Consider the following 19,716-nt stretch of genomic DNA (forward strand, 5'->3'; position numbering starts at 1 on the left):
GTAGTCCATTTCCAAGACAAAGTGAACTGAAGAAGTTTAGTCTAAAATGAGTTTACTACCCTGCAAAATAGCTGGCTTTGCCGGTTCTTATCAGCCTGCCCAGCTACTTAGGTCATAAGTCAAACACCTGGAGAGCCCCTGAGCTGACTGGGATTGCAATGCACTGTGGGCTGCAACAAAATGCAGCAGGACCGCCCTAAAGAGAACAGCCCTGAAGCCCCGCCCAACCAACAGGCAACATCCGGGAAGACTGGGACCCCCCAGTAGCCAGCCTGTGAGGGACCGGGGAGGGACCCACGCACTAGGGGATAAACTGCTTCTTCAAACTGTGCTGGGTGTGCCTGCCCGTCAGACACCCGATCTTCCAAGACCATCATTAAAAGTCTCACTTTCCCTCTTCTCCAGATTTCTGAGTTCATTCTTTGGATTTGGACAGGTAAGTTTCTTTCTCACAAAAATCATGGCTATCGTTATCGTTAATTATGCTTAATTATCTTTGGAGGTCAAAAGTCCATGAATGCTGATCCACATTTTCCCAAAATAAAAAAGGCCACAGGTGAGTGGCACCTACCTGCCAGTAGCAAAGACGGCCAGGCCCACGGTGATATTCCGCCGTCTGTAATGTTTTTCCAGAACCCGCCTGTCAAAAGTCCCTTCCCATAGGACGGGAGCGAGCCAGTTCCTTTTCGTTATGACATCGGGGCGTTTTCTGTGGAACAAGAACCAGGTTAAACAGGGATTGCTTTACTCAGGCGGCAGCAGCAGGTGCCTGCGTAATGGCTAACGCTTAGAGAGCATGGACTGTGCAGCCGGTGCCATGTTTGAGGATGTTATCCCATTTATCCTTGCAACACCCTATGCAGTGATCCCCACCACCCCAATCCCCACCACCCCTGATCTCCAGCACCCCCGATCCCCAGCACCCCGGTCTCCAGCACCTCCGGTTCCCACCACCCCTGGTCCCCACCACCCCTGGTCCCCACCACCCCCGGTCCCCACCACCCCTGATCCCCACCACCCCAATCTCCATGTGGGGAACCAGAGGCACACATGGTTGAGTAAGTTGCCTGACACCACACAGTTAACATGTGGGGGTTGGGGTGCCACACCCAGCCAACTTGGCTCCTGGGTTTGTGTGTTCCTCCCCCAGTCGACTGCCTCTGAGCCCACAAACTACCTTTTCTGAGCTCTGACTGCAGCTCAAAATTAGGCAGCCAGAAGTCAGAACACTCTCCAGTCATTTACTGAAGCCAGGGAGGCAGGAGACCGCCTCCCTTACACAATGCCTTTATCTCTCCCTCCTTCCCTGCTTTCTTTCTCTCTCTCCCCTTTTCCTGTCTCTAAAAAAAAAAAAAACCTCAAACAATACAATTACAGAAATGCAAATTGAATTGAGATGTTTTAACTAGCAGCTTTGCCAAACATAAAAAAGCTGGCAATACTTTATGTACTATAGACAAGAAGATAAAATCGTGCCATGATTAAAAGGAAATTTAGCAATTTAAAATTTACATAAAAATTTTGAAATGTCTGCATTATCTGGCCTGATGACTTCATTTGAGAAATTGATCTCACACAGGAAGTCACACATCTGTGTAAGAAAAAGGCAAAAAAGGTTACATTTAGTCACCAGAACTCTGCCTACAAAGCCCCCAAACGGTAAGTAACCCCAAACCCGTAGGGAATTGATTCAGTAAACTGAGGAAGGAAACACAAAGCTGAACACTACACACTTTACAAAGGTCGGGGCTGCCCCTGCGCACCGACACCAAAGTCGAGCAGCGTCATCTGCGGCATTTTCAAGCTGTTTTTCCAGAGACTCTTTCACTCCCTAAACCAGGACAGCTGAGGCAGGTCGAGTGCGTCCCCTTCTTCATCACCTCCATGGCTGCCTGGGTCCCAGAAGACCCTGGTTTGTTTATAAGAGCCTCCAGAATGAAACCCCAATTCTGGAAACCTCCCAGGAGAGCTGAATTTCATGACTGGGGAAGAAAAACCTGTTTCTTCAAACCGAGATATGCTGTTGGTGTGTGCAGGTAAAAAGACATTTTTGTTCTTACCTAGGTTGAAACCAGTCTGAGAGCTGAAGCTCTTCTACTTGGCAATCCCTGGGTACAGAGGGAAAATCGAATGATTACAAGGAGTCTGATCAATGTTTATGGAGCCTGCGATGGGCAGGCCTTGTTTGGCTTTTTGTCAACATGCGTCAACCCAAATCGGAGTCAGGGGAAGCCCCTTGGAGAAGAGCGATCTCAGCTGGGTGGGGAAGGTTATGAGCCGCTCTAGGGAAGAGATCTAGGTAAAGGAGGTCATGGCCAAAGGCAGAACGTCAGGAAAGAACATGGGTGTGGGGAGGAAGATTTTTTTTTAAAAAAGGCAATGAACAGATAAACTAAGAGAATGTATATTCAGACAAAAGCATAGATTTCATTAAGTTATTTACCAAACGTAAGTGGCTTTGCTGCATGTTGTAAAGAGGTGGGGAGGAGTTCGTCTTTGATTCTCTTTGCATTTGTTTTGTTATTTATTTATTTTAAGAGCTGCGTTCTCACTCACATGATCACAGCTCACTGCAGCCTTAGACCGCTGAGCTCAAGCCACCCTCCCACCTCAACCTACAAAGTAGCTGGGACTACAGGCACAGGCTGCCTCCCTTTGCATTTCAACACTGCATTCATCTAGACTGTAATTGTGCTTTCAAGCTAATTATTCGATTAGCAAGCTTATTAGGCAACCTCTGCCTCATAACCCTGGGAGGATTTTTTTTTTTTTTTTTTTGAGACAGGCTCTCACTCTGTCACCCAGACTGTAGTGTGATGGTGCCATCACAGCTCACTGCAGCCTCAACCTCCTGGGCTCAGGCAATCCTCCCACCTCAGCCTCCCGGGTTGCTGGGACCACAGGGGTGTGCCACCACACCTGTCTAATTTTTAGATTATTTGTAGAGAAAGAGTCTCCCTCTGTTGCCTAGGATAGTAACCCTGGGATATTTTTAAGTAAAACCCATGACTTTCAATAAATCAATGACTTGAAGACTGCCTCCCTTCCTGGTCTTCTCAGAAGCGTCCTTAGCCACGGATATTCCATGATTGGATTCCCCAGGGCTACACTCATCAAAATCCAATTTGTCCATGCCAGACACCATCAAAACATGAAGCAACGAAGGGGAACTTTCTAAAAAGTCCTCATTCTCGGGTCAAGCTGGTCTGATCCCTTTCTGGGGCCCTGCAGAATGACCAGAGCAGAGAACATCCTTGTCTGAAGACGGTTATCATAACCTAAAGAAAAATACTGTGGCCAAATGCGGTGGCTCTTGCTTGTAATCCCAGCACTTTGGGAGGCCAAGGCAGGTGGATCACAAGGTCAGGATTTCGAGACCAGCCTGGCCAGCATAGTGAACCCCTGTCACTACTAAAAACACAAAAATTAGCCAGGCATGGTGGTATGCACCTGTAGTCCTAGCTACTTGGGAGGCTGAGGCAAGAGAATTGCTTGAACCTGGGAAGCGGAGGTTGCAGTGAGCTGAAATCATGCCACTGCCCTCCAACCTGGGCGACAGAGCAAGACTCTGTCAAAAAATAAATAAATAAATAAATAAATAAGAAAAAAAGAAAGAGAGAGAGAAAGAAAGGAAGGGAAGTGGAGGGGAGAGCAGATTCAGCTTTACAAAAACATTCTAAAGCCAGTATGCAGAATTCCCTGAACCCAGCCAGTATCCCCCATCATTAACATCTAGCTTGAGTGGGGTACTCTTGTTCCAATACATGAAGCAACACTGATGCCTTATTGTTAATGGGAGTCTGTGCTTTGGCTGGATGTTCTTGTTTTCACCTAACGTCCCTTCTCTTTTCAGGGTCCCACCCAGCACGCCACCCTGCACTCAGCCTCCGCATGCACAGGCTCCTCTTGACCGGCACCCTCTCAGACCTCATCATGGCTTCCCGTCAATGCTGACCTTGCCCACCTGGCTAGAGTTGTGTTTTCAGGCTTCTCGATGCAAAGACTGCTCTTGCTCCCCGCTTTCCATCCCATGGTCTTTATAAGGAAACACTGTGTGTGCCCCACACTTTAGGACCAGGGCATCAGGGTCTGTGTCCTTGGTAGTGGAGAATCTACAGACATGATCTGGAATTCTTCTGCATGGGAGATGTGTCTCTTCTCCCTTCTGTCCTTCAGTTCTTCCAACATTTGGCCAACCTGTCTTCCTTCATGTCTTCCTTCTTTTTTTCCCTCTAATCATTCATTTGCATGGGTATGGACTTGTGGAATTCGTTTCATGCTTTGGGTTATGATTCAATGCTACTTTCTTTTCTTGCTAAATGGATCCAGCTTTGGCCATTGGGAGCTCTCCCAGTTAGCTCCCCTGTCCCAGTTAAGTGACATATTCCCTTAAAAATAGAATTTGTAAAAATCCCTTCCTTCCTTCCTGCACTGCAAGATGCTCTGGGCTCATCTTGTAAATCCCCTGCCCGAATCTAGAACCGCCCACTTCTCTAAGAAGCCCTGGTTGTTTTCCTGGAGAACAGTGCTAGAAGCCAAGACCTAGGCACCTGAAGTGCTTATTGCTACTACGGTGTCCTTGCTTCTGGGCCCTCTCAGCTAACAGAGCAAGGAAATAGCTGCTAATCTGTGTGTACATCCACATGTCTTCAAACATGTTGCCATGTAATCAACGCTGTTCATAGTAAGGGTGAGTTCATGCTGAGGTTTCCAGTTTCAACCCGTTGCCCCCAGAATCACTCTGGCCCCCTCTCTTGCTTATCTATGAAGTCCCCTCCAACAGTGAGAAACCTGCTCCCCCATCCCCCATCCATTTATTTAATTGATTCAAATATACATGTATAGCAGCAGAATTGTTAACTCACACTCCTGTGGGAACAAACCTTTATCAACCCAAACACAGTGCTCGTGTGCAGTTTCTATTGCCTTTTTTGTTTTTTTCTTTTGAGATGGAGTCTTGCTCTGTCACCCAGGCTGGAGTGCAGTGGTGTGATCTCGGCTCACTGCAACCTCCATCTCTGGTTCAAGCAATTCTCCTGCCTCAGCCTCCTGAGGCCTCTCCTGCCTCTCCTCCCTCACCTCCGGGATTACAGGTGTGCGGCACAATGCCTGTCTAATTTTTGTATTTTTAGTAGAGATGGAGTTTCATCATGTTGGTCAGGCTGGTTTCAAACTCCTGACCTCATGATCCACCTGCCTCATCCTCCCAAAGTACTGGGATTACAGGCGTGAGCCACCACTTTTAAACGCCTTTACTTTTAAACTCCACTCATTCTCATTATTTTAGGTCAGCAGCTTTCTCCCTCTCCCCTTCTAGCGGGCTTGTTCTATACATGTGGGATAGAGATTACGTTCTCACACTGCTTCCTAGGATACCTCAAACCTCCTAATTTTTTTAATTTGCATATGTTAATTTCACTCTTCTGCCATAGCATCCTATGGGTTTTTTAAAAATGCAAATTTACATGTGTTCATAGTCACACTGTCATACAGGATAGTTTCACGGCCCCCAAAAATTCCTTTGTGCTTCACCTATTCACCTCCTCCCCTACCTCCACCCCGTGGCAACCATGGATCTTTTTCCTGCCAATATAGCCTTACCTTTTCCAGAATGTCATGTGAGAATTATAAAAGCACGCAGCCTTTTCAGACGGGCTTCTTGCACTCAGCAATGTGCATTTAGGGCTCCTGCATGTCTTTAAGAGCTCAATAGCTCATTTCTTGTTACTGTGGAGTGGGATTCCATTGCATGGAGGAGCCACAGCCTGTGTATCATTCTCCTCCTGTTGAAGGGCGCCTTGTCTGTTTCTGGAGCACTGCATGAACCACAGCTTGTTTACCCTTCACCTGCTGAAGGACACCTACTTTGTCAGTGGTTTGAGGAACATGTGAGTAGAATTTCCATAAACTTCTTGTGCAGGGTTTTGTGTGGACGTAAGTTTTTTAATCCATTGGCTAAATACCTAGGAGCACAGCTGCTCCATCACATGGTAAAGCTATATCTAACTTTCTTCTTCTTTTTCTTTTTTTTTTTTGAAACAGAGTCTTGCTCTGTCACCAAGTTGGAGTGCAGTGGCCCAATCTCAGTTCACTGCAATCTCCGCCACCCGGGTTCAAGTGATTCCCCTGCCTCAGCCTCCCGAAAAGCTTGGACTACAGGTGTGCACTCCCACGCCTGGCTAATTTTTTTGTATTTTAGTAGAGATGGGGTTTCACCATGTTGGCCAGGATGGTCTCGATTTCCTGACCTTGTGATCCACCCGCCTCAGCCTCCCAAAGTGCTGGGATTACAGGCATGAGCCACCACACCTGGCCAGCTATCTAGCTTTCTAAGGAACTGCCATGCTGTCTTCCACAGTACCTGAACCATTTTGCATTCCCACCAGCAGTGAATGGGAGTTTCTGTCACTCCACTTCCTCACCAGCACCTGATTCTTTAGATTTTTGGGTGTTAGCTGTTCTAATGGGTGGGTAGTGGCATCTCCTTGTTTTGATTGCAATTCCCTGATGACAAATGAGGCTGAGCGTCTTGGCATTTGCTTATTTCCCATCTGTCTATCTTCTCTTGTGAGATTGTATTCAGTTCTTTTGCTCATTTTTAAATGTTTTAAATGCCACTATTTCATTTTTAATTTAAGTGTTTGTTTCCTTATTGTTGAATTTTAAGAGTTTTTTGCCTATTTTGGGTACAAGTCCTTTATAAGATACATGTTGTGCAAAGCCTTCATTTTTAAAAACCATTATCTCTCATGATACTACTGCTGTTCAAATAGCCTTGGAAAACACTGCATTGCTTATGAAAAAGGCCATGAGGAGTGGTACAGAGAAAGCAAGAATTCGAGTTGTTCTAGATGAGAGAATACCAGCAGATGTGCTAGTCTGTTTTCACACTGCTGATGAAGACATACCCAAGACTGGGAAGAAAAAGAGGTTTAATTGGACTTTCATTTCCCCATGGCTGGGGAGGCCTCAGAATCATGGCAGGAGGAGAAAGACACTTCTTTCATGGCGGTGGCAAGAGGAAATGACAAAGGAGCAAAAGTAGAAACCCCTGATAAACCCATCAGATCTCATGAGACTTATTCTCTATCACAAGAATAGCACAGGAAACACGCGCCCCCATGATTCAATCACCTCCCCCAGTCTCTCCCACAACACATAGGAATTCTGGGAGATACAATTCAAGTTGAGATTTAGGTGGGGACAGAGCCAAATCATATCAGGAGGTTTACAGATGTGTCCTGTAGTACACACTTGTCTATATGTATAGAAATACGTTGATTTTAGTCTTATTTATATTAAACACAGAGATGGAACCTTGAGATCATTTATAATTCATCTAAAATGGCACTCTCACCTTTATTTATTCTGCTCATTTTATAAAATATTATATCCCTGGCACTGTCTTTTATGTGTGTTTATTGTCTACCTTCTCCAAATAGAATGAAAGCTCCCTGAGGACAGGCACTTTGGTTATTGCCACATCCCCAGCACCTAGGATAGAGCCTGGTACCTAGAAGGCAGTCTGTAAATAGTAGTTAACTGTTTAACAATGAAAGGTTTAAAATATGTATATTTTATTTTGTCCCACAAAGAGGAAGTGAATTCTGATTTATTTAGAGAGTAGTATTGATATCTTTGGACAAAACTCAGCAGTTTAGATTATCTCTGCCAGCCTGGGCAACATAGGGAGACTCTGTCTCAAAAAGAAAATTTAAAAATTAGTTGTGCGTGGTGGCATGTGCCTGTAAACGCAGGTACTCAGGAGGCAGAGGTATGAGAATCACTTAAGCCTGGTAGGTCAAGGCTGCAGTGAGCTGATATGGCACCACTGCACTCCACCCTGGGCAACAGAATAAGACCCTGTCTCAAAAAATTAAATTAATTAAAATGAAATTAAAAGCATCTCTACCAATCACTAAAGATCATGATTCATCAATATTTTATATTTACCTTTCTTTCAACATCAGTGAAAAAACAAATAAAACCAGTAACAGCATTCTTTTCAAATTCATTCCCTCCTGGGGAAAAAGGAAGAAAAAATGTATTTTAAGCAATATAAAAGATGTATTTGCCATCTTCTAACAAGGGGTTAATGTATGGGCAGTTGGACACCACCAACCTTAGAGGTTGCTTCTAGAACGTTCAGCTGTCAGGAGACAGCAACTTGAGTGAGGGAAGCCTCTGTTCTCCTTCGAGTGCCCGGGGCTGACTGCTCCTGTGGGCTGGCTGCAGGCACACTCTGTTTCTCTCCGTGTTCAGATCGAACTCTGACTTGATTGCATAAAAGAAAAGCAATAAATCTCTCCACTGCAGGGCTGTGAACACAGAATGAGGCATTGATGAGGAAATCATCTTAACCCAGGAGCAGGTATTCTTCCCCCAAAGTTGACTTGCTATTGTTTCTTCCTCACTGAGACAGTAATGGATAATTTGTTCCAAGACTATGCCAGTCTAAAAATTCACGAGTGCTCTCAAAGGTAGATGCCTATAAACAGGGAATGTTGTCTAAGTTAAAGCCATTAGACTTTAAGGTGGAAGTCTGGGATCTCACCGGTGCCTGAGCGTGTGTTGGAGGCTTCACGTGGGATTTGTTATACAAGCCCATCAGGAACACACCCCTGGGCTGTGTCCACACAAAATGCAGGTCTCTGATCCTCCGATTTTCCTTTTTTTTTTTTTTTAAGGTGGAGTTTCACTTTGTCTCCCAGGCTGGAGCGCAGTGGCGCAATCTTGGCTCACTGCAACCTCCACCTCCTGGGTTCAGGCGATTCTCCTGCCTCAGCCTCCCGAGTAGCTGGGATTACAGATGCACACCACCATGCTCAGCTAATTTTTGTATTTTTAGTAGAGATGGGGTTTGACCATGTTGGCCAGGCAGGTCTCAAACTCCTGACCTCAGGTGATCCACCCGCCTCAGGCTTGCAGTGATTTTCATTTTGAACAGTCATTTAACAAACAGGACGCTTTAGCTCTGCACTGGTAGCCATGAAGTAGCCACTTGCCACATGTGGTCCCTGAGCATGTGAAATGCAGCCACTGTGGTATGCTGCAAGGCACGAAACATGTGGGGTCTCAAAGTCAGACACAGTGGGAAAGAAAAGAATTTACCATCTCACTCATAACTACATGTGGTTTACACTCTGAAATGGTAACAGTCTGGGTGTTGTCATCTGAAAGAGTGAGTTAAATGAAAATAAATTATGAAAACTAATTCACCTGTTTCTTTTTACTGTCTGTAATGTTGCTTCTAGGAAACTGGACACTGAAAATGTGGCTCACATTTTATTCCTATGGGGCAGTTCTTCATATAATCCCATCCTGGGCAGGCTTCAGTTGGACCCAGTTCTTGTGCCTCTGCGATTTGAAACTGACCACCTTTTAAATTCAAGATCACCAGAAATGTCACATGGATGGGGTAAGATGGGCCCATCTAGCCAGATTCTCTGCATCAGTGTTCCCTCCTCCATGACATCGTCCCTGGGCACGCCCCTAGCTGTATGTTGATAACCTGCCTGTCTGTCAGTATTTTTCTCAGGTCAAGGCTAAAGGATGACCCTGACCCTGATTTTACCACAATCATACAAACTTTCCTAGATCCCTCTTTGAAAGTCCTTTACCTTGGGTTAGAGTGATGTAAAGAGACTGCCAAAGACACCCCTTAAGGATGAGTTTCTTCCAAGCATCGTATCTTAGGGTCTGTGTCATGCCATGGTCCAGCTGCCATCTACTGCTCTCCTAACCCTGGAGTCTCCCGTTGGTGCTGACGTCACCAGGCTCCTTTGATGATGCAAGTGTCACAGTGACGTCTCTGCCCATAGGTTCTTCCCGTGGTTATGAGGACACGACTTTGTTCCATTTGAAAAATTAAAGGATATTTTTAAATGTGCTTTTGGTTTTCATTACCTTTGTCTCCTTACTTCCTAATGACTGATTCTTACTGACGGAGAGAGATTTTGAATGACCTGTGTTTACGTTCGTACAGCAGAGGGAGAGTGCAGCATCCTTCTCCTTCTTTATCCTCTTTGAGCTTTTGTCTGCTCACCCCCACAGAGTAAATCCCTTCTTACGCTGTCTTAGAATGTTGTTCATGTACTTTTTCTGATTACAGAAATAGCACGTTTTTGTGCTGTAAGTCACATGATCCCAGCACAACGGAAATAACGATCGTATGCACTTCCACCATCTTCCAATCGCCACCTTCATTCATGATCATCATGGGAACCTTTATTTTGCTCCTCACATTAGAAAATAAAATAGTTTTTCTTATTGAAAAAGTCGCATAGATACATGTTAGTTTCACGTCGCAGCCATAACAAATTTAGCAGAGTAGCTTAAAACAACACAGATTTATTCTCTGACAATTCTGGAAGCTAGAAGTTCAAACTTGAGATGTGGGGAGGGCCACGCTCTCTCCAGGGTCTGATGCTGCAGCTGTCCTTGGCTCCCTTGGCTTAAGTATGCATCCCTGCAATCTCAGCCTCTGTTACCACGTGGCTTTCTCCGCCCTCTTTCTCTGTGTATGTGTGTGCGTGTGTGTGCATGTCTGTGCACGTGTGTGCGTGCATGTGTGCATGTGTGTGTGCGCACATGTGTGGGGCATGTGTGTGCGTGTGTGCGTGCACACATGCATGTGTGCGGGCGTGTGTGTGTGCACGTATGTGTGTGTGCACATGTGTGTGTCTTTCCTCCTCTTCTTAGGACATTGTCATGTTGTGTTAAGGGCCACTCTACTGCAGTGGGACCTCATCTTAATTTACACCTTAGCTAGATCCTCAAAACCTGATTCTAAATCAGGTCACATTCACAGGTACCAGGGGTTAGGACTTGGGCCTATGGTTTTAAGGAATGCCATTCAACCGAGCACACTTGGTAAAAAATAAAAATTAAACATATGCCAGGTGCAGTGGCTCACACCTGTACTCCCAGCACTTTGAGAGGCAAAGGCGGGTGGATTGTTTGAGCTCAGGAGTTCAAGACTAGACTGGGCAACATGGAAAAACCCTGTCTCTACTAAAACAGAAAAATCAGCCAGGTGTAGTAGCACACACCTGTAATCCCAGCTACTCAGGAGGCTGAGGTGGGAGGATCTTGAGGTCAGGAGGCAGAGGTTGCAGTGAGCTGTGGTCAAACCACTGCACTCCAGCCTGGGCAACAGAGCAAGGCCCTGTCTCAAAAATAAAAACAAGGCCAGCTGTGGTGGCTCATGCCTGTAATCCCAGCACTTTGGGAGGCCAAGGCAGGTGGATCACAAGGTCAGGAGTTTGAGACCAGCCTGGCGAAGATGGTGAAACCCTGTCTCTAGTAAAAATACAAAAATTAGCTGGGCTTGGTGGTGTGCACCTGTAATCCCAGTTACTTGGGAGGCTGAGGTAAGAGAATTGCTTGAACCTGGGAAGCAGAGGTTGCAGTGAACTGAGATCGCACCACTGCACTCCAGCCTGGGCGACAGAGCAAGACTCCATCTCAAAAAAAATAAAAATAAAAAAATAAAAGCAAAACAGTGAACAGTACACAGGTGTCTGCAAAGCACACCAAGTCTACTTCCTCTCCGGCCCTGGCTCTCCCACTCCTCCACCCACCGGAGCAGATGCTGTAATGGTCCTTGAGTTTTATCCCATACCCTTTCTCTGCATGTAGAGACACAGAGGGTTTTGTCTGTAGTTCCTCTTTGGGTACATGCGGTGATGTGCTACGCTCTTCAGCACCCTGAATTTCTCTCTCAGTATATTTTGAAGATCATTCATTCCATCTCATTCAAATTGAACTCGTTATTTACAGCTGCGCCATATTCTGTCACACGGGCAAACCGTAATTTACGTAACTGGTCTGCTATTGCCCGACATTCTGATGGTTCTGACTTTGCTTTACAAAGAATGCCACCATGACGATCCTGTGACATGTTCTGCAACCATGTGACGGTCGACACTGACACAATTCCTAGAGATGCAATTGCATCTCTGGTGTCAACAAAAAGAGTCAAACTGTAAAATATTTGAAGAGATTTATTCTGAGCCAAGTATGAGTGACCACAGCCCATGACACAGCCCCAGGAGGCCCTGAGAACCTGTGCCCGAGGTGGTCTGGGCAGCTTGGTTTTATACATTTTAGGGAAGCATCAGACATCAATGAAATACATTTAAGAAATTCGTTGGTTTGGTTCAGAAAGGTGGGAAAACGCAAAGCAGGGGTGGGCGGGGAGGCTTCCAGGCTGTAGAGAAGGCCTGCAGAGAAGTGTTATTGGCGCTGAACTTTGCCTGTGGCTGCGGAGAAGCAGTCCCACCTGAGTCACTCGGGCATTCCAGGACAGGGAATGCGGGAGGTGGGGCTGCCTGGCTGTCCGGCTCTGCCCTCCCTGGAGAATCCATGGGGTGTTCATGACTGAGCACCGTGCTCAGTTGGGGCTGCTGATGAGCCCCAACACCGTCCAGACAGGCCTTCCCAGCCGCTGAGTCCCCGACAGCTGGCCAGAGGGCCCCACCTGCAGCAGCTGCCTTGGCACTGGACACCCCTGGGGTGTGCCTTCCTGCACGTGGCATGATTCCCTTTCTGTTGAAACAGTGGAACTTACAAGGGCATATCTGAGTATATGAATTCCCTTTTCTCAAGATGTGGCCAGAAGGTTTTCTGCAGGTGGATTTGCAGCTGAAGTGACAGCCCACGTTACCTGGGGTGCAGGTGGAGGCTCTTCCCTGCAGCTTCCCTTGCTGTGCTCCAATGGGGGTCTGTTTGGTGGAGGAGTCCCCCACCCCCACCCTACGCAAGAGATGGTCATCATCAGCTGGCCCCTCTAGGCACCCATGTCCTTTCCCAAACACATCGCTACCCCGTCTCTGTCTCTGTTTTGGGAACTTTTACAGATCCTCTATTTTCTTACTCAAAAACCTGCCTTCAGCCCTAGCCTGTAAGGTATTTAACACATAGAAAAGGCAGTCAGGGCACCCCTAAAGTCTGAGGGCCTGGCTGAGTTCCTGGCACACAACAGGCACAGCAGGCCTCAATCATTATGAAAGAAAGAATGAACGAGGGATGGGCATAGAAGGAGCCTCTGGGGAAGGGGTGGGAGGAAGGATCTGGGTGCCTTTCCAGGGCCAGCCGCATCTCTTCCTTAACTATCAAAGGTCTCAAAGTCATCTCTGGAGAAAGACACAGACCACAGACTGTTTCTGGGATTCCTAGACCTGTCAGGAAGTGACACTCTTTGCTTGTCACAGGTCAGTACCCTGTAAAGGACAAGGTGTGGGGCCAGTTTGTCCAAGGGGCTTTTATTGGTTTTGTAGGTCAGTGGCTCCAATGATACCTTGTTATAAAAGAAAACAAATTCTTATTGAATTTATGCAAATAACTGCTGTTGATGAAAAGAGTTAAACTCTGTAAAATATTTGAAGCAATTTGTTCTCAGCTAAATATGGGTGACACAGCCCCAGGAGATCTTGAGAGCACGTGCCTAAGGTGGTCAGGCCACAGCTGGGTTTTCTACATTTTAGGGAGACATAAGACATCAATCAATACATGTGAGGTGTACATTTTGGTCTGCTCTGGAAGGACAGGTCAACTGGAAGCGGGTGACACGGGTGGGGAGGTCCAGGTCATAGGCAGATTCAAAGATTTTCTGACTAGGCCAGTGCAGTGGCTTACATCTGTAATCCTAGCACTTTGGGAGGCCAAGGCAGGTGGATTACTTGAGGTCAGGAGTTTGAAACCAGCCTGGCCAACATGGTGAAACCCTGTCTCTACTAAAAATATGAAAAAATTAGCCAGGTATGGTGGCAGGTGCCTGTAATTCCAGGTACTACAGAGGCTGAGGCAGGAGAATCGCTTGAATCCAGGAGGCAGAGGTTGCAGTGAGCAAAGATAGCACCACTGCACTCCAGCCTGGGCAACAAGAGCGAAACTCTGTCTCAAAAATAAAATGAAATAAAATAAAATAAAGATTTTCTGATTGGCAGTTGATTGAAAGAATTATTGAAAGACCTGGAATCAATACAAAGGAATGTCTGGGTTCAGATAAGGGGTTGTGGGGACCACAGTTCCATCATGCACATGAGGCCTCCAGGTAGCAAGCTTCAGAGAGAAGAGATTGTCAATTCTTTGGATCAGACTTAAAGAGTCTGTTCTGTCAGTCTTAAGGTCTCTGTATTAGTGTTAATACTGATCAGTTGTGTCTGAATTCCAAAAGGGAGGAAGGTTTAAGGAGGCATGTCTGACCACCATTTCCCATCGTGACCTGAACTTTTTCAGGTTAACTTTGGTGTTATTAGTATTAGCAGGCCAGAAGATTATTAGTTGGTATTAGTAGGCCAGAAGTAGCCCTTGGCTGAGGGGAGGGTCCATCAGTTGGTCGGGGGGCTTAGAACTTTGTTTTTGTTTCATACCATATTGTAACAAATTAAGAATACTCACAAAGTTTCCATATTTTGAAGAAACTCGATTGAAAGGAATTATATTTTAAATTTTACTCATAAGAGTATACTATATTCCATTGTGAAAAGCTGTAAATAGCTTAAAAGAAGAGAAAGTTTTCTTGACACAGAAAAACAAAAAGAATCAGCAAATTTTTTTAATACAAAGCCATATGTGATTATTTCAGTCTTCCGTTAGTTCAATCCATGCAATTAACTCCTGTTCTGCTTGATACTAGATCAGGAAACTCTTGAATACATCAGCTCTCCATGGGAGTCCTGAAAGTTTTTCTCTCTACTCCAAAGGCACAATCTAAATTTATCAGAAACCTATATTTAAGAGTACTCCTCAGTTCTACAGCTGATTATAAACCGTTCCATAAAAGGCTTAAAGTAAAATGATAATTGTGGATGACAGAAGTCTTAGACCAGCCATGGTGAAAGACTTAACTGACAAGGAAACTTGGTTATTTCTGTGGCATACAACAATTTCACATAATAATAGTAATTACTATTGATAACATATACTGAGATATATCAGAATCACAGGAATCTCATATAATTTTGGAACACATACTAATACACATTTATTTATTTATTTAGAGACAAACTTTCACTCTTGTCACCCAGACTGGAGTGCAATGGGGTGCTCTCCACTCACTGTAACCTGCACCTGCTGGGTTCAAGCAATTCTCTTGCCTCAGCCTCCTGAGTAGCTGGGATTACAGGCATGTGCCACCACACCCAGTTAATTTATGTATTATTAATAGAGACAGGGTTTCATTATGTTGGCCAGGCTGGCCTCGAACTCCTGACCTCAGGTGATCCACCCGCCTTGGCCTCTCAGAGTGCTGGGATTACAGGTATGAGACACCACGCTCAACTCTAATAACACCTTTACACAAAAATAATCCAAAGAAGGTTAAATATCATTTCATATTTGACTATGCTTCCCATATGATTTTATTATACCAAATAGGCAGAATTTATCTCTTCTGAACTTCAGAGGATCCAACATCAAAAAATAAATAGAGCAAATAGACCGAATTTAGAATTTGATTTTGAAAAGTTGGTAAAATATCCAGTTTCAAACACTTGATATCACAAAATAGGATTACCAGTCATTGTAAAATAAGCCATTCATTAAGCCAATCTGATAACTCAAGGATTAAAAAAAAAAGAACAAAACGTTTTATTCTTTGAAAGAGAAGGCTTACTTGCCCAAACCATACTCCCTAATAAAAACAGCATGAGGCCAGCTAAATCTGTCTCTCAAATATTACAAACAAATCTACTACATTTTAATCATCTTGACCATAAGACATAAATTTCCATAAACCTTTTATAATTTTGTAAATTAAAGAGTTGTTACTGCTCCAAGAAAATCTTGTTAATGTAACTCAAGGGCCTGGATGCCAGTCCTCCATCAGTGTGGCTTTGATGTTAATATTTAATTTGTAGAGAAACTCTGAACTAATTTTCTCTCTCAAAATCAGCCCTGAAACTCTCACGTGCTCACCTCTTCTAGGGGATCGAGTTGTGTTGAGATCTGGCTGTGTGTCTCATGAATTCACATTGTGTTGATTGTCATCTCATGGGTCTGAAGATGGGGCTTTAACTGCTATTCACGTTTAAAGTTTAGCAGGCTTTGTGTCCTTTCTATACCAGGGTCAAAGCCCTGTACGTTAACGGCACAAGGTCTTTAAAAGCAATACCTAAACACAGATACTATAACCTCATTCTTTTTAACCTCAGTTTTCCTAGGACTTGAATTAGTTAGACACATAGGAAGAATGTGTCCTGGGTCACAAGTGAAAGTTTCCAACCTCCTAGAAGAATTTAAAGCCAAGAGAACAGAAGGTTATATCAAAAGTAAACATTTTCTTTAGATTTTTATGTTTTTGAGATGGAGTCTCACTCTGTTGCCCAGGCTGCACCACAGCGGCATGAACTCAGCTCACTGCAACTTCCACCTCCTGGGTTCAAACAGTTCTCCTGCCTCGGCCTCCCAAGCAGCTGAGATTACAGGCACCAGCCACATCTGGCTAATTTTTTTTGTATTTTTAGTAGACAGGGTTTCACCATTTGGCCAGACTAGTTTTGAACACCTGACCTCAAGAGAGCCGCCTGTTTCAGCCTCCCAAAGTGCTAGGATTACAGATGTGAGCCACTGCACCTGGCCAAGATCCTTAAGATAAAATATTTTGTAGCAACAGACCACAACAGCAGTTTGAATCTGAGGAAAATAGTTACAAGAGGTGATGAAAAGTTTGAAGGAGAAAGTGATTTCAGGCCTCCTTGAAGGGGAGAGAAAGCTGAAAACAGTGAGATACAATAAAAGTTAAACTTTAGAATTAAAAAAATTAAAATCTCTTGTAATTTTATTGAATAAATCAGTACCCTAAGAAAATTTTGTTGTTCTAACCAATTCTTTAGTTTATTAGTATATTTTAATATCAAAACCCAACCCTTAGAAAGACTATTAAAATTTCCTCTTAATCATAGCCAACTTGATTATGTAAAGCTTTTTTTCATAAATTCCCTTTTTATAAACCTATTACCACTTACACAAACCATTTACAATATGCTTGGAGTTCCTGTCTTATCCTAAACATCCCTCTTTTTTTTTTTTTTGAGACAAATTCTTGCTCTGTCACCAGGTGCCAGGCTGGAGTGCAATGGCATGATCTCAGCTCACTGCAACCTCGGCCTCTTGGGTTCAAGCAATTCTCCTGCCTCAGCCTCCTGAGTAGCTGGGACTACAGACATGAGCCACCACGCCCAGCTAATTTTTGTATTTTTTTAGTAGAGACAGGGTTTCACCATGTTGGCCAGGATGGTCTTGATCTCTTGACCTTGTGATCCACCCACCTTGGCCTCCTATAATGCTGGGATTACAGGCATGAGCCACCACACCCAGCCACATCCCTCTTTCTTAAATAACCAGTCATTTTATTTTAGGACAAAACATTTACCACATAAGACTTTTTCTCATATAAAATTATTTTTCTTTTAAACTTTCCTACCAAAAATACTTCTTCATATTTATAACATTCATTATCTCTCTCTTATGTACTAGTTCCTTTTGCCTTGTGTGATGGTTAATACCGAGTGTCAACTTGATTGGATTGAAGGATGCAAAGCATTGATCCTGGGTGTGTCTGTGAGGGTGTTGCCAAAGGAGATTCACATTTGAGTCTGTGGACCGGGGAAGTCAGACCCATCCTTAATCTGGGTGGTCACCATCCAATCAGCTGCCAGCTCTGCCAGAATAAAAAGCAAGCAGAATAACATGAAAAGACTAGAATGGCCTAGCCTCCCAGCCTACATCTTTCTCCTGTGCTGGATGCTTCCTGCCCTCAAACATCAGACTCCAAGTTCTTCAGGTTTGGGACTTGGACTGTCTCTCCTTGCTCCTCAGCTTGTGGATAGCTTATTGTGGGACCTTGTGATTGTATATGTTAATACTTAATAAACTCCCCTATATACACACACATATATATACATATATACACATATATGCCCATAGTATATATGTGTACATAGTATATGTGTGCATGCATGTACATATATGCATGTATGTACATATATATACTATTAGTTTTGTCCCTCTAGAGAACCCTGACTAATAAACCTTGTTTCAAAAATAACCTTTAAATAGCCTTTGAATTAGACAAAATTTACTTCCTTTTCATAAGAACACATTCTTAGAAAAATGTTTTCCTATAATCAAATTTTTGTTAAAAAAATGGAAATGATGCAGACATTTAATGAACATTATTTTATTATAACTTTAGATTTTAAATTCTATGACATTTATTTGCAAGCATTTATTCCATTACATTTACCTAATTAATTTTTTAATAGTTTACCTAGATTACTTTGAAAATTATGATAGCCATGTAAACCAAAAGTAAAATTCTGAGCTCCCCAACTATCTGATTGAACCTCTCCTCTCAGCCAAGTGCATTACAAAGTTAACCTGAAAAACTAGCTCAGGGAGGTGGACCTACCTCATTACCATCAACACAGGCCTTAAGACAGATAGGACAGACTCTTTAAGTGTGATAAGAAACATTTACAAGCTATTCTCTCTGAAATCTCCACTTGAAGGCTTCACCTGCATGATAAAACCTTGGTCTCCACAGCCCCTTGTTGTAACCCAGACCTTCCTTTCTACTGATTGCAGGTCTTTAGATAATAACTCAACCAACTGCTGGTCAGACTCTTTGAGTCTGCCTATGACTTGGAAGGCCTCATTTCCAGTTGTCTGGCCTTTTCCAGACTGAACCAAGGTACTTCTTACATGTATTGACTGATGTCTTATGTCTCCCTAAAATGAATGAAAAAGCTGTAGCCCCACCAGAGGGGCACAAGTCCTCAGGACCTTCTGAGGCTGGGTCATGGGTGTGAAAGGAAGATTTCTTGCGGCCCCAACATCACTAAGCTAAAGGGAAAAGTCAATCTGGGAACTGCTTAGGGGAAACCTGCCTCCCATTCTCTTCGAGGTCACCCCTCTGCTCACTGGGGTAAATGTATATTTGATTGCCTCCTTTGGAGAAGTTAGTCAGAAACTCAAAAGAATGCAACCATTTGTCTCTTATCTACCTGTGACCTGGAAGCCCCCTCCCAGCTTCAAGTTGTCCTGCTGTTTCCAGACCAATGTTCCTCTTACCTATGTTGATGGATGTCTCACATCTTTCTAAAATGTGTAAAACCAAACTGTGCTCTGACCACCTTGGGCAAACGTCTTCAGGACCTCCTGAGGCTGTGTCATGGACACATGTCCTCAGTGTTGGCAAAATCAACATTCTAAATTAACTGAGACCTGTCTCCAATTTTTGGGGTTCACATGGGCATGTCCTTAACCTTGGCAAAATAAACTTCTACATTGATTGGGAGCCGTCTCAGATATATTTTGATTTACAGTCATTGTTTAAAGTTCTTTCCCTGTTAACCATTTTTTTATAGCCAGTGAATTTCAAGTGTTTACCTAAGTAAGAAAGTTAAGGTTAAATAAGTGGCTTTTTTTTGGCCAATAACTCAGGCTTTACTGTTTTTATTAAATCAACAATATTAGACCAGTAAATCTAAATAACAACACACGCTGACAATTCTGAAGACATTCCTAATTTTATTTTACCAATGATTTTAAAGCCAGGTTATTAATTAAGGTTTACTGAAGTCATGTGAATTGAAAAGCATTTGGACTTATTAATTTATGAGCACCTCCTTTATTTTTAAGCCAGTTTTGTACCTTGTGGTCACAACACATAACAAAACACATGCATGCACACATAAACACACCTAAGCA

General features: G+C 43.9%; 2 protein-coding genes across 2 annotated transcripts in view; one reads left to right on the plus strand and one right to left on the minus strand.

Moving 5' to 3' along the window:
* Positions 1 to 19,716, plus strand: part of OBP2A (odorant binding protein 2A) — a 194,255-nt gene that overhangs the window by 102,917 nt on the left and 71,622 nt on the right. The window lies entirely within an intron of this gene.
* The window catches only part of GLT6D1 (glycosyltransferase 6 domain containing 1), a 34,130-nt gene that overhangs the window by 3,979 nt on the left and 10,435 nt on the right, over positions 1 to 19,716 (minus strand). The window contains 5 exon segments of the mRNA XM_078350827.1: positions 572 to 709; positions 2,061 to 2,108; positions 7,954 to 8,021; positions 8,123 to 8,318; positions 9,621 to 17,665. Coding sequence (XP_078206953.1) covers positions 572 to 709; positions 2,061 to 2,108; positions 7,954 to 8,015 — 248 coding nt within the window. The 5' untranslated portion in view covers positions 8,016 to 8,021; positions 8,123 to 8,318; positions 9,621 to 17,665.

The sequence above is a fragment of the Callithrix jacchus genome, chromosome 1 (assembly GCF_049354715.1).
Source record: "Callithrix jacchus isolate 240 chromosome 1, calJac240_pri, whole genome shotgun sequence".
Taxonomy (NCBI): domain Eukaryota; kingdom Metazoa; phylum Chordata; class Mammalia; order Primates; family Cebidae; genus Callithrix; species Callithrix jacchus.